Here is a 12,852-nt window from a genome sequence, read left to right on the forward strand (position 1 = left end):
ACTCAGTCTGGAGGGGCGGTGGAGCATTGGCGCGCATGCGCGAGTGGGGGCGGGGCTCGTAGCCACGTGCTGCAGGGGTGACTGGGTGTGTCCAGCCCACGTGGCTGTGGCTAGTTTGCTGGGGCCCGGGTACCGGGAAGCAGTGCTGTCAGCGCGCGCTGTGTCTTGGCACCAGCTGATAAGGTGGGAGATGCGGAGCCTGGGGCAGAGCTGGCTGTCTCCATTTGGATGGTGCTGAGCATCTGTGTTGGCAGCAAGAGGGAGGGTGCTGTGCCGGGGACTGAGCCTGCAAATCTCTGCCACCATTGTGAACATGCAGCCTCTGTGTTGGGGGTGTGGGTTCTAGATCCTGTGCACCCCATTGGAAGCGGCTGCCAATGAAGCTGTTAGTCAATTGGCTGCAATGGGTGAGTGCGTAATGGCTGTCTAAATCTCACGCTTGCATTGCCAGCTACCATGGTATTTTGCCAGTCGAATAAGGCTTGGTGGGATCTTGAAGCCTTGGTGCTTGCAGTCAGTTGATTATGTCTGAACCTCAGTTTTCAAGGGGTGAAAATAAGGTTTTAATCCTCTTATAAAGACAGTCCAGGAAGCTGTCATCACACTTGAGATTCAGAAACCTGCAGGGCAAATGAGAAAAATCCCTGAAGTATTTATTGATTTGAAACTCTATCCTCTCTTGTTGGTTTGGTTTGATTCTGGTTCCTGGCTTTTGAGAGCTTTGGGTTGACAGAATGGCATGCCAGCTAAGTGAAATGTCAGCAAGGAAGGGAAGAAAAGAAGTGATGGGAGTATGTTTGAGCAAGCCTGCTTCATGTAATGGCATTTGGTTATTTTGCTATTACAGCCTTGTTCTCTTGCTCTCTTAGTGAATAACACTAACACATGATCTTGCTGTACACTCAGATACTCAGATTGCTTGTAGTTTACAGTGCCATTTAGAGCGTATCTGAAATATGAGCATGCATAATAGTCTTTTTACTTTTGTTTGGTCTGTGTATGAAAACTGCAGAAAAGCTAAATGCATGTACAGAGTTTAAATGCTTTATTTTGCTTGTGTATTAGACAGTGGTTCATTTTCTTATGGTTTCATTCTCTTGGCAGTCTCCTCCTTGTCTAAGAAAAGTATTTAAGTGTGATAATTGCAGCATGTGCTGGACACTTTGAATGAGGTGAGAATTTACTGCTTCATCCTTTTACATGATTGGCCAAAAGAAGATGGGTTTGGGGATTGGGTGGATTATTGCAGTGACTGACATTGTGATAGGTTTGTAAATATAATAAAAACAAACCAAAATCTGGTTTGGCAGTTGTATGTATGTGCTATCTCAGATCAGCTTCCTCTTTTGGTACCACTATTTGCCTTTAGGAGAAAAAATAAAGCGTCTCCTCTGGGTATTTAGGGAAGTCTGCAAATACTTGGTAAGTGATCTTTAAATCATTGTAGTGGGTTTGCCTTTTTCTGCTGGGATTAAAATGTCTGTCAGTTCCTAAGAACAATGAGGGTTTTTTAATGGGGGGAATATTCTTGCTTTTTAATGTTAATGTATTCATGGTTCAAGTGGAATGTACTACACTTCAGCAACACATACTTTATTATCTTACTGCTTAATTTCGAGGAATTTCCATGGGTCTTGCTTAATGATGTATTAGCCTGCCTAGTTAACAATAGCAGTATTTTTATGGTAAATAATAACAGTTGCAGAGATGACAGACATTAGGTTGTTTAGTCCATTACTGAAAGATGCTGAAATACTGTTACACTGCTGAGGATGGTATAAGAGGTTTTGTCTTCCAAACTGGGATTAACGAGAAATTTAAAAAATACAGTAGACATTAAAATAGATTTATTTTAAACATATGTAAAGACATATTGCTGTGAGCCTATGGGGATTTATCTATACATGCCAAAAAATGTACCTCTTTTTTAAAGATTTTTTTTTTTCTCCTACTCTGATATCGAAATAGGATTTTGTTTATCTAGAATGCTTCTGTTCAGTTGTGGCAGAACCTCACTTATTCTTATGAAAATTGTCTTGAGATTTATTACTTGAAAAGGCCATAAAAGTGCATTAAAGAGGAACTGACTAATGAGCCACAGAGTCCCTCAAGTAGCATCTCTTTTAGGCTTCACGATCTTTGCTTTTGTGTGGATTAAAGTTCCAGTTGGGTGGTAGAGGAGCAATATCACATTGTTTACTGAGATACTGGGAGAAACGTACAGAATGAAGAACATTACACATGTTCAAGGGGATCTTGACTGTTTCACTTTCTGGGGAATAGGCCATAAAACAGATTAAACCAGGTTAGCAAAAGACAGATTACCAAAAGTGAATAATAGAGACCAGAGTTCTTTCAACCTTGGCTAAAAGCAAATCCTGCTCGCTCTTCTTTCAACCCATGGCCTGGGGAGTTTATCATTCCTGAACTCCGTGTCTGTTGAAATCAAAACTTGCCAAATTAGAGAGTGTGAAGAGGGAGAACATCATGCTGGGGCTTGTGGTTGGTGGGGACAGGGAGCCTGGAGGGGGAGGAGATGCATCAGCTATTCAAGATGACATAAGAGAAGAGAAATCTTCCTGATGGGAAGTGCTCTGATTTTTCTTGTGGAAGAAGTATTTCTCTGGTTTAGTGATTAAACCCATTAAATGGGTGTTTGCTCTTTTTTGTGTGTCAGGAGAAATGTTTCTCCTGGCCCAAATGTAATGCCTGTTCATGGCCTATATATTTGGTTCATTATTTCAAAACTCTTTAGTAATATCTATGTCATAACCCCAATACTCAGTGAACACTGGGAATATGCAATATCTATGTTAAAATCCATCAAGTTTTAAAAGTGAAATCTCTCAATAAATACTGCTAGGACTTCCAGGAAAGCCCTACAGGAAAAAAAAAAAACAGGAAAGACCTGATTTAATGTTTCTCATAGTTGCAAGGTTTAAAAGAAAAAAATATATAAACCATTCACAGAGTAACCTTTATGTAGCTTTCATGTCAAAGTGTGTGTGTGTGTGTGTGTGTAATATGTGGTGCCTAAAATACAGAATATCGTCCCTTGAGAGAGGATATAAGACATGTTAAGTGGATATTATACCTAAACTGTTAGGTCATTTTGAAAATATTTACAATTAATACTATTAATATACATTATAATATGTCTTTTTACCATCTTGGTAGGAATCCAAAACCTGATTTTTGAAAGGTTGCACTTTTCTATTGTTTTTCTGTTAAATGTTGTTCTCTAGTACTGCCCTGAAAACAGGGCTGGAAGGGACCTTGAGTTCATCTAGTCAAACTTCCCCATACCCAACTCAGATCAGCAGTACCTAAAGCATTTCTGGCACATGTCTGCTTAGCTTGTTTTTAAAAACATTCAATAATGAAGATTCCATAATCTCCAAATCATCTACCGCTTTACTAGCTTTATAGATCAAACATCCCCTTCCCCCCCATGTTTAAAGGGACCTAAATCTCCCTTACTACAGTTCAAGTCTATTACTACTTGTCCAGTGGACATGGGGAGTAATTTATTACCTTCCTTTTTACAGTAACCTTTTACAGATTTGAAGACTTATAATGTCTTTTTGCTCTTATCTAGACTAAACCAGTTCTTTAAATCTTTCTTCTAGAGAGGTACACCAATATAACAGTGCCATATCGAATCAGCACTGATGAAAGGAAAATTATCAGCTACCAGGTTTTTTTTGGCCAGTGTAACCAATAATGTATTAATAAATAAATACAATGTGCCTTCTGGCTGGGACCCCAGACAGTATGTGCATGTGCGCAGCTGCAGTACGCACATACAGCAGAGGAGAGCAGCCAGGCACTGTACAGCAGGAATGTAGCCAGGCAGCGTGGAGAACAGCACCCTGCAGGTAAGTCTGTAAAGGGGAAGGGGCGTGGGAGGCTCAGATGAAGGGCCCCACACTGAGGGAGGCAGTAGGTCAGGGACTGGGGGCACTGCCCAGCCAAGGCAGTGAATGGGACCCAGGGCTGGGGTGGGGAGTGGGATGAAGCCATGAGTAGCTCATTTGTAGAGCCCAGGAGAGGGGAGCGGCTCTATATCACTGTATACATCCCTGGGGAAAGCATGGGGGGCATGTGCCCCCCCAGATATGTGCAGAGCGAGGGTGGATGCGGGCTGCCTGCTGTGGGCTTAGGGCTCTCCGCCCTGCTGCCTTTGCCCTAGGAGCCCCATGCTGGCTGTGCACCCCCTGCTCTTCCGGCTGTGATGGCAATGGTGAATTGTTCCTCCCACTGCCTGATGGGTAGGGGGCACGCAGCTGGCGCATAACTCCTAGGGCAAAGGCAGCAGGCCGAGAGCCCTGAGCCCATAGCGGGCAGCCCACAGCAGTCCTCACCCTGTTCATTGCCGGTTAGAAGCCAACTTAAAAATGGCGGTGGCAGCACTTGAACTAAAGCTCGTTTGACAAGCTTTAGTTCAAGCCCCCCACCACCATTTTTAAGTGTCAGAATGCTGATTCCCTGGTACAGTATTCCAGCTGAGGTTTCACCAGTGCTGAGTAGTGGGAGAATCAATTCCCATGACAGACCTTCCAATATGCTTTGAGCATTTTTTGTAATATTCTTTGAAAATTTATCTTTTTAATTTGTATTCATGATCTGGGTAATACTGGAACAGGTTACCTAGAGAGGTTGTGGACTCTCCATCCTTGGAGGTTTTTAAGACCTGGCTAGACAAAGCTTTGGCTAGTTTAGTTGGGGACAGTCCTGCCTTGAGCAGGGGGTTGGACTGGATGGCCTAATTTTCTATGATTCTGTAATCTGTTTAAGCTTCAAGTCCTTTTCTATATTGCTGCCAGGTAGTCAGTAATTTTCCTTATTGCGAGAGGAATTTGTGCAACGGATTATTCCTACCTAAAGATAATGCCGTAAGGGTAGCTAGTACTACTTTGTGTTTATTTTGGATAATTTCTTCAGTTTGTCCAGGTTTGTATTTTGAATTGTAATCCTGTCTGCTAAGGAGCTTGCAACCCCTCCTAGCTTGGTGTAGATCAGTGGTTCCCAACCTTCTTAGACTGTGAACTGGCAAACTGACCGGCAAACCAGACTTATGCGGAACTCCACTTGACACTCCTTCTAGTTTGAGAGTAAGCCATCAGTCACCATACTTCCAGGAGTATGGTTTTTAAACTGGTTTTGTATCCACTTTACAGTACTGTAATCTGGACTACATTTCCTTAGATGGCTTATAAGAGTGTCAAAAATGTTACTAAAGACACGTTGTGATTTCTGCTGCTCGTCCCTTATGCACAAGAACCCATCATAGAAATTAGGTTACTGTGATTTGACTGGTTCTTAATGAGAGCCAGTATGGATTTGTTGTGTGCCAGGCGTTTACAAATAGATTCTGTGCTCCAGTATCTCTCTAGGCTGAGATGTGTATAATTGTCTGGGTCCTCCTTTTTCCCTTTTGAAGATGAGTACTGTATATTTGCCCTCTTCCAGTCTTCTTGAACCTTACCTGTCCTTTGTGAGTTCTCAAAGATAATTGCTAATGGTCCTGAGATTGCTTGAGTCAGTTCTCAGGTATTTTATGGTGAATTTCATGAGGGCCAGCTGTTTTGAAAACATCTAATTTATCTAAAGCAGTGGTCACCCGTCGATCCTGATTGACAGGTTGATTCCAGAGCCTCTTTTGGCTGATCCTGGGCTGGGGAAGAGTTGGGCATGTGTGCATGCACACATCCGCCTCTCAGCCCTCACAGGTCAATCTGTGGGAAAGGGCAAGGGCCAGATTGAGGCCTCCATGATGAGCGACTTGACTGTGTGGCCCAGCCAGGAGCATGGAAAGGTAAGTGGGGGCTCCATCCCGGCTGAGTGGTAGGAGGATTGGAGCTGGGTGGGGGTGGCTATCACCCCATCTTTGCAGGAGCAGAGGTGGCTGCTGTTGTGCCTCGAGTGCTGCTGAAAGCTAGCCACATGAGTCCCCATGGCTTAGCTGAGCTGCACCCACATGTGGGGGCAGCCCCAGCCCAGCCAGATCTGGGAATATTTGGTTGTCCAGGGGTGTGTGGGGGGCTCCCATTGGGCGCAGCCCAGTGGAGCCCCCAGGGGGTCCATTCCCCTCCCCCACCTGTGCTCCGGGCACAACAGGCAGCCTGCAGCAGCAGCTGCCTCGTCCTGAGCACGGATAAGGAGGGGGCATGGGCCCCCAGAGCTTCCTGTGGGGCTGTGCCTAGTGGCAGGAGGCCAGCCATGGCACAGGTGCGATCAGGTCCCGGCGCGAGTGAGGGGGGAGCACAGTAGTTCCTGGGGTGCCCTTTACTTCCAAAAAAGTTGGAGAGCACTGATCTGAAGAGTTTCTAAGATTTTTTTTTTTTTTTTTTTTAATCTTCTCAGCTGCAGGTAGAGGAAGAGTTAACCATAGAGTTGGCTTTTCTGTGGCGCATTCCCCAGTTGCATGCTCTGGTTCCTTTAAACTCTCTATAAACTCCTTCTCAAAGCTGCCCTGTTCATTCAGCAGCTGGCTTTCAAAGCTGTTTTGCCGTAGTCAGTCCTGTCCCCTTATTTAGGGCCAACAGTGGTCAAAAGTTAGTGGATGAAAGACTAGAACCCATAGTGCTCAGTCAGGCTGTAACATGCATATTGCACTGCAGACTGCAACAAATGAACGGACAGCCAACCAGCCAGATTCACTCACTTCCATGGAGTAGGGTCTCTCTCCTAACTAGGACAGGTCCTTGTCAAAGCAACCCTGTTTACTGCCCTCCGTATGTTAGAATTAGTCTCAGATTTTGTTTGTGAACTGCAGTAAGCTCATACCAAATGTCATGTCTTCCTGGATAAGAGTAATGATATGTTGCTTGGAAAGCTGGCATTTTTATGGTGTTCTTAATTCATTAAGTATGTAATGACTAGGGATTGGTTGATATCCTGAGTATTGTTCTTAAATGTCACTTTAGGGGCTGTATTTATTTCTGACATTTATGTTTACCCATGTTCTGCTTCTATCAAAAAACTGAGCGAAGCAGATGTAAAATACGTTATGCTATAATGTTTCTGAAGTAAATAAAAACTAATCTGCTGAGAAATATCATTAGGTACTTGAAATGTCAGTGGCTTAGTGAAAACAGCAGTTGTTGTTTAATCAAGTGCTCTATTCTGTCAGAGTGATATTCTTAATCATTTTTAATGCTTTGCCAATTTCTGTTTTAAAAATGAATGCCTGCCTCCATGTTTGTTATATAAAGTGACAGTGCTCAGAAAAGTTCCTGTATTAACCTTTGTATTGAAACTTGACTTAAAAGTAAATTAGATGGCATTTGTACAGGCTTACACACAACTGCCCTGCCAGAGTGCTTTAGTGCTTTTACCTGGTTCAGTCTTCATAAGTTTTCCCTATAGACTTAAGGGAATGAATCCTTACTCTGTTAAAGTCAGTGGAAAATTTGTCAGTGACTTCAGTGTCTCATCCAAAATGTCACCAGTTTAGCTGATAGTGGCCACTCAGGATGGTGGCTTTTAATCGCTTCCATCCCTTCCTGCCTGCTGCCGCTCACCTCAGCTCCTGCTGCAGCTGTCCTGGGAGTGGCCGATGCCAGCTGCCTGCACCAGGGCACTGTGCAGCCCAGTGGCTACAGGGAGCTGGAATCAGCAGCTCCTGGGGCTGCTGCAGCCGGGGCCGAGGTGGAGACAGACAGCTCCAGGAAAAGCCTGGAGCCCCTGAGCCTGCAGTGGCTGCCAGCCCCAGCCTGTTCTAGTCCAGATGCAGGTGGCTGCCCGCCCCTGCTGCAGCCTTGGGAGTGGTGGACACTGCCTACTTGCAGCTGCTGGGCTCCACCACACTGGGGGGTTCAGGGCACAGTGCCTTGGGGGAAGCAGAGCCCTGGGGGGTTTGGGCCATGGCATAGCCCAGCGGCTGCAAGCAGGTGGCATCCATTGCTCCCAGGGCTGCAGCAGGTGTGACAGCCGCCTCCAGCTGGACAAGAGCACTATGGCTGGGGCCGGTGGCCACTGCAGACCTCAACAGTGGCCAGGGTTTCCATGGAGATCGGCCCCAGCAGCACTGGCAAGGCACATGGCTGGGAGGGGAGCTGCTCTGATGTTGTGGTCATGCAGCAGTGACAGTGTGGCCTGCAGCTGGGGCAGAGCCACAATCTGTTGCCTGCGTGCTCCTCCACAGGGTGTGCAGGCAGTGGATTGCAGCTCTTTCCTGGCTCTGGACCATACTGTCACTGTTGCAAAATCCCAGCCTTGGAGCAGCTCCCCACCCAGCCATGTGCCCTGCCAACACTGCTGGGGCTGGTCTTCATGGAAACCCTGGGCCTGCGCTGTCATGGCACTGCTGCTGCTGCTGGGGGCTCCGTGGAAACTGGCTGCAATGACATGGGCAGGGGCTGCTGGGAAATAGTCTGTGCTCCTGATCCAGCCTGTGGCCTGGACTTTGCCTGCCTCTGTGTTAAGAACTAAACTCAGACTGGATTATGAGCAGCTGTTAAGGACAAGATTAATATCTTACATGTTTGTTGCAGGATTGTGAAATTAATACAGTGACTCTTATTTTACAAAGATTAATGGCTGATCGAGTGCTTGTGATTGGCAGTGGAAGTAGGGAGCATGCTTTGGCCTGGAAATTAGCACAGTCTCCACATGTAAAACAAGTGCTTGTTGCTCCAGGAAATGCAGGAACAGCTGGAGATGGGAAAATTTCCAATTCAGGTAAAAAAAAAAAAAGAAAAAAAAAAGACAGGTACAATATAGAGGTAAGTGAATGGAAATGTATATTGAATCAGTCGAACCGGGATGTCTTTTCTCCTCCAAGTTTGCAATCCATTATAACCTACATAAATAATTTTTTGCTGTATAGTCTTTCTGAATTTTAGGATATCTGAAAGAGTATCATATGCTATGTTTTTTTAATGTAGTGCAAAGAATTAATTAAAAAAAAAAACCAAAAAACCCATACGTCTTGAGGACACAAAAATACAGAGCTCCAGAAAGTAATACAGTGAAATAAAATCCACTTTAAAAACTATTCTCAAAAGAAAATGTATTTATGCTGCATATAGCTAACATAATTTATATTTAGCAGTATAAATAAGTATTATAAGTTATCTTCAGTTGTTCACCCTAGACATGCTGCTCTTTAATTTTGTTGTTCAGTTTCAGTTATGATAATATGTGGGTAACAGGTGGTGTTCAGCTTCCCTTTCATCCTCATTACTTCATTTGAACACTTTATTAGCATAATTTGGGCTGGGGACTTTTAGGGAGACTTTGATTTGATCTAGTGTGCAACTTTTATAACATAAGAGTATATTTTCATCCTTTTCAGCTGTGTCAGTTAGTAACCAAGCAATCCTTGCCCAGTTCTGCAAAGATCATAACATTGGACTTGTGATAGTGGGACAAGAGGATCTTTTGGCAACTGGTAAGATTAAAATATTTTTGTTTGTTAGAAAAGGGTAGCATCTTGTTTTTAACTTAACTCGACTTAAACCTAATTTGCTTATACTGTCTTTTATTACACTAAAGTGTAAAAGACTAACTTGGACTGCTTGTATAAGTGCGAATGATTTTTTACATGCAATGTCTAGCTGTTCTATATATACACGTTGTATATCATTTGATAGGAAATCACATGGTACTGGGGGAAAAGCAGCTTTTTTTATGCCTTCTTATATGCCATCACACTTCAGAGAAGGTATATGACCCAAGGCCATGACCTTTTCCTTCATGCATAGTATCACTCAGCCATTTCTTCGGGATGTTACACACAATGTAATTTGATATCGAAGTCTAAAATAAAAAATACCAGTCAGTCAGAACTATAGTCGCAGGGTGGCCTCAGTGACAAAGCTAAAAGCTATTAAAGGTCTTATGAAACCGAGTGATGAAATGTGTGATGAATTCACATTTAAAACAGCATTTTGGGTACAAACTGATTACTACATCAAGGGGTACAGCAGACTCTTGGGAGGTACTTTTGGCCTCTGTAGTAACCATGGCCTGGCCATTTCCAAAGAGATGACTTATCTTCTGGCAATCACTAGGAATCGTTGATTACTTGACGTCAGGTGGAGTGAGATGCTTTGGACCCACAGCAAAGGCAGCTCAGTTAGAGACCAGTCTAGGCTTTGCTAAAGCCTTTCTGGATCGGCATGGGATCCCAGCAGCAAGATGGAAAGCCTTCACCAATCCTCAGGAAGCATATAGGTTTGTTAACAGGTAAATTATCTGTTGCCTGCAACTTTCTTTTCAGGTTATCTGTATGTTTGACCTTTTCCTCAGGATTATTGCTGTGAACATGAGCTGTCCTTTTATTTGCATTTACAACTGGCTGTTGTTAAGTGTATTTAAAAAAATCAAAGATGGGGATGGTCATGAGACTCATAATGGGAAGCTTTCCAAAAAACTGACTTTTTTCAAGTACAGGTGATGGAGTCTTATGCATGAGGATACCCATTTGCTATCTATGATAAGAGAAAAAAATCGTATGGGAGGGAAAGTACTGTAACATACTTCACTACACTTTTTCTTCAGATATTTGCCTAATGATCAGGCTTTCCTATGCACAAGCATAGACCTGGCAAAATTGTTTGGTGGGCACTAGGAAAGCAGCTCACAGCTGAAGTCCTTCCTCATTCTTACTTGTTCAGGGCCAGATAGTAGGTCCCTTGGTCATATTGGTGAGCAGTTGCACTGACTCGTAGTCCTGCTGAAATCAGTAGGATTCTTTAGGGGAGTCACTTGCTCCTAAGCAGTGATGTTCTGCTACTACAGTAAAACTGACCTACAAAAGAAGGCTGCTGCTGTATATCAGAGTCACTACAGCAGTTCTGCTTTGTGTTCATTCACTGACTATACACACTTTTTTTTATCTCTTGTATCATATAGTAAGTGGGGTATAATTAGAACATGCCTTTTTAAAAACATTTAGTTGTTTTCCCTAAGAAATCTCTGTAACTATCTCATTGTCATGTAAAGGAACTTCAGTATGCAAACAATAAATGGGGTTAAACACAGAGAGAGAGAAAGTCTTTTATATTTCAGACAGACATGCTATACATGCCAGAATGCAAAGTTTCTGTGTGCTATTGCTACTGAATGTAGAAGCCAAAGATTATCTTACAGAAAGCCCAATAAGAAAATGTCAAAGGAATGAGCTTCTGGATAGGAAAGATTGCCCATTTCTGAGTCATTCTGTGCATCACTTATTCAAATACTACATTTAGTTTTTGGCTGTTTACCATCTGGGACAGAGGTACAGGAGTAAGAAATGTGCTTAAAATATTCAGAACTGGATAACTCATTCTGTGTTCAAAATAAGTGCTGTAATTTTGCAGCAAGTGCTCTGAATTCCTCTCTTGCTCTTCAAAAAAGCAGCTGAATCTCTGCTTGAAGCACAAGCCTCAGTTCTGCCTTAATTATGGATGCTTAAATGGTGCTTCTGAAATACTGCTTAGTGTTGCATTTAATTGATCATTTATTCTTTCAAATTGTTTGAGACCTACCAAATAGTAGTATCCTTGGATTTAAAGAGGGGGAAGAGATTGGGGGCTGAGACACAAAAGTTAAATGATTTTTGTCCAAGGGTTCACAAAGAACAGTTGGAGCCAGTCCAAGAGCTCAGGAGTTCCTATTCCCCCTCCTGGACCTAGAGCCTAAGTCCATGATGAGCTTCTGTAACAACATGGCCTTCCAGAGTGGGATGGGAAGTATGTGTGCGTGTATAAAATTCTTCAGCTATGCAGCTAAAAGGGAAAAATCTTGGAAGCACCAAACTTGAAAGAGTGTTTTTTAGAGGATGCAGTGGGGATATCTGGATCAGGACTTTAATGTGACCTGTTTTTCCGTTAAAGCACAGACTTTCCTGCACTGGTTGTAAAGGCTGGTGGCCCAGCTGCTAGAAAAGAGGTAATTATTGCAGCCAGCAAAGAGGAAGCATGTGAAGCTGTGCAAAAGATGATGCAGGTAAAATGCTTTTTCTTTAAATACTGTAAGGCTGATTGCCCTGATTGCCACTGTCTTGCAGTCTCTAAGAATTTACTTTGGAATCCCGGCCCATTTTGTAGCCCTAGCTGGCATTTTCACCACACCGTCGTATTGGCCTGAGAGCAGGCTGGATCCAGAGTCTGAATTAATTTCTTACCTTGAGCTGGTTCCTTCTCAAGTCAAAGCCTTGCCACTGAAGGCGGCAGCAGCTTGTGGTACTTCAGCCTATGCTGTGTCTATTCTTGAGTGAAAGGAAAGCTGTGCCTCCAAGTCTGCCAGTACCTGTGTTGCAGCCAGAATTTAGGGTCTGGGTCTGTGTGTAAGGATGAAAACACTATGGTACCACAGCATGGATGGAAAGTGGGTCACCAAGTGAACTGTGAGTGACCTTGCCTCATGAAAAATGATGCAAGACCCCTGAAAGAGGTGTTGTGTGAAGAATTTGGGGCCAAGTGCAGAGCCACTTAAGTAACGTGTGCATGTAGCCTATAAAGGCTGTGTGTGGGTGGAGATCGGGGTGTGTCTGGGTGGATGTATGGCTTTGAGGTTTAGGGTCTTTGTGTCTGAGGGCATGTGTGTGGGTACTGTGGTTGAGGGAGTGAAATTTGATTGAGGCCTGTGTTGGATATCGACTGGGGAGTGAGAGCATAGGAAGAGACTGACTGAAGGAGAAGATAGGCACTCCATGGAGGCACTTCAGAGGCTCGAAGGTCTCCATGCAGTTGCTCCCCTCCGGACTTCTACATCAAGGTAGAGTTAGCTCCCTAGGCTTTTCCTCCCTGGGTGCATGTGTTTTTGATGCAGAGTGGCCCTTTTACTTTATTAGTAAGTATCGCCTCAATCCCTGCTCTCCCTTCTGTCCTTTTATTAATTAAGCACCATTGTTGGTAA

General features: G+C 43.8%; 1 protein-coding gene across 23 annotated transcripts in view; it reads left to right on the forward strand.

Annotated features, from left to right (window-relative positions):
• Positions 1-39: 39 nt before the first annotated feature.
• Positions 40-12,852, forward strand: part of LOC109305783 (trifunctional purine biosynthetic protein adenosine-3-like) — a 55,665-nt gene continuing 42,852 nt past the window's right edge. For 19 of the 23 annotated variants that reach the window (XR_002099709.1, XR_002099710.1, XR_002099711.1 and 16 more), the window contains exons 1-5: positions 40-85; positions 8,537-8,685; positions 9,302-9,397; positions 10,020-10,194; positions 11,829-11,940. Coding sequence is in view for 15 of the 23 variants with exons in the window: in XM_019528858.1 (XP_019384403.1) it covers positions 8,541-8,685; positions 9,302-9,397; positions 10,020-10,194; positions 11,829-11,940 (528 nt within the window). In the remaining 8 variants the exon portion in view is untranslated. The other 4 variants (XM_019528854.1, XM_019528855.1, XM_019528862.1 and 1 more) reach the window with 4 other exon arrangements.

The sequence above is a fragment of the Crocodylus porosus genome, unplaced genomic scaffold, assembly GCF_001723895.1.
Source record: "Crocodylus porosus isolate Cpor-Errol unplaced genomic scaffold, CroPor_comp1, whole genome shotgun sequence".
In the NCBI taxonomy this organism is placed as follows: Eukaryota; Metazoa; Chordata; order Crocodylia; family Crocodylidae; genus Crocodylus; species Crocodylus porosus.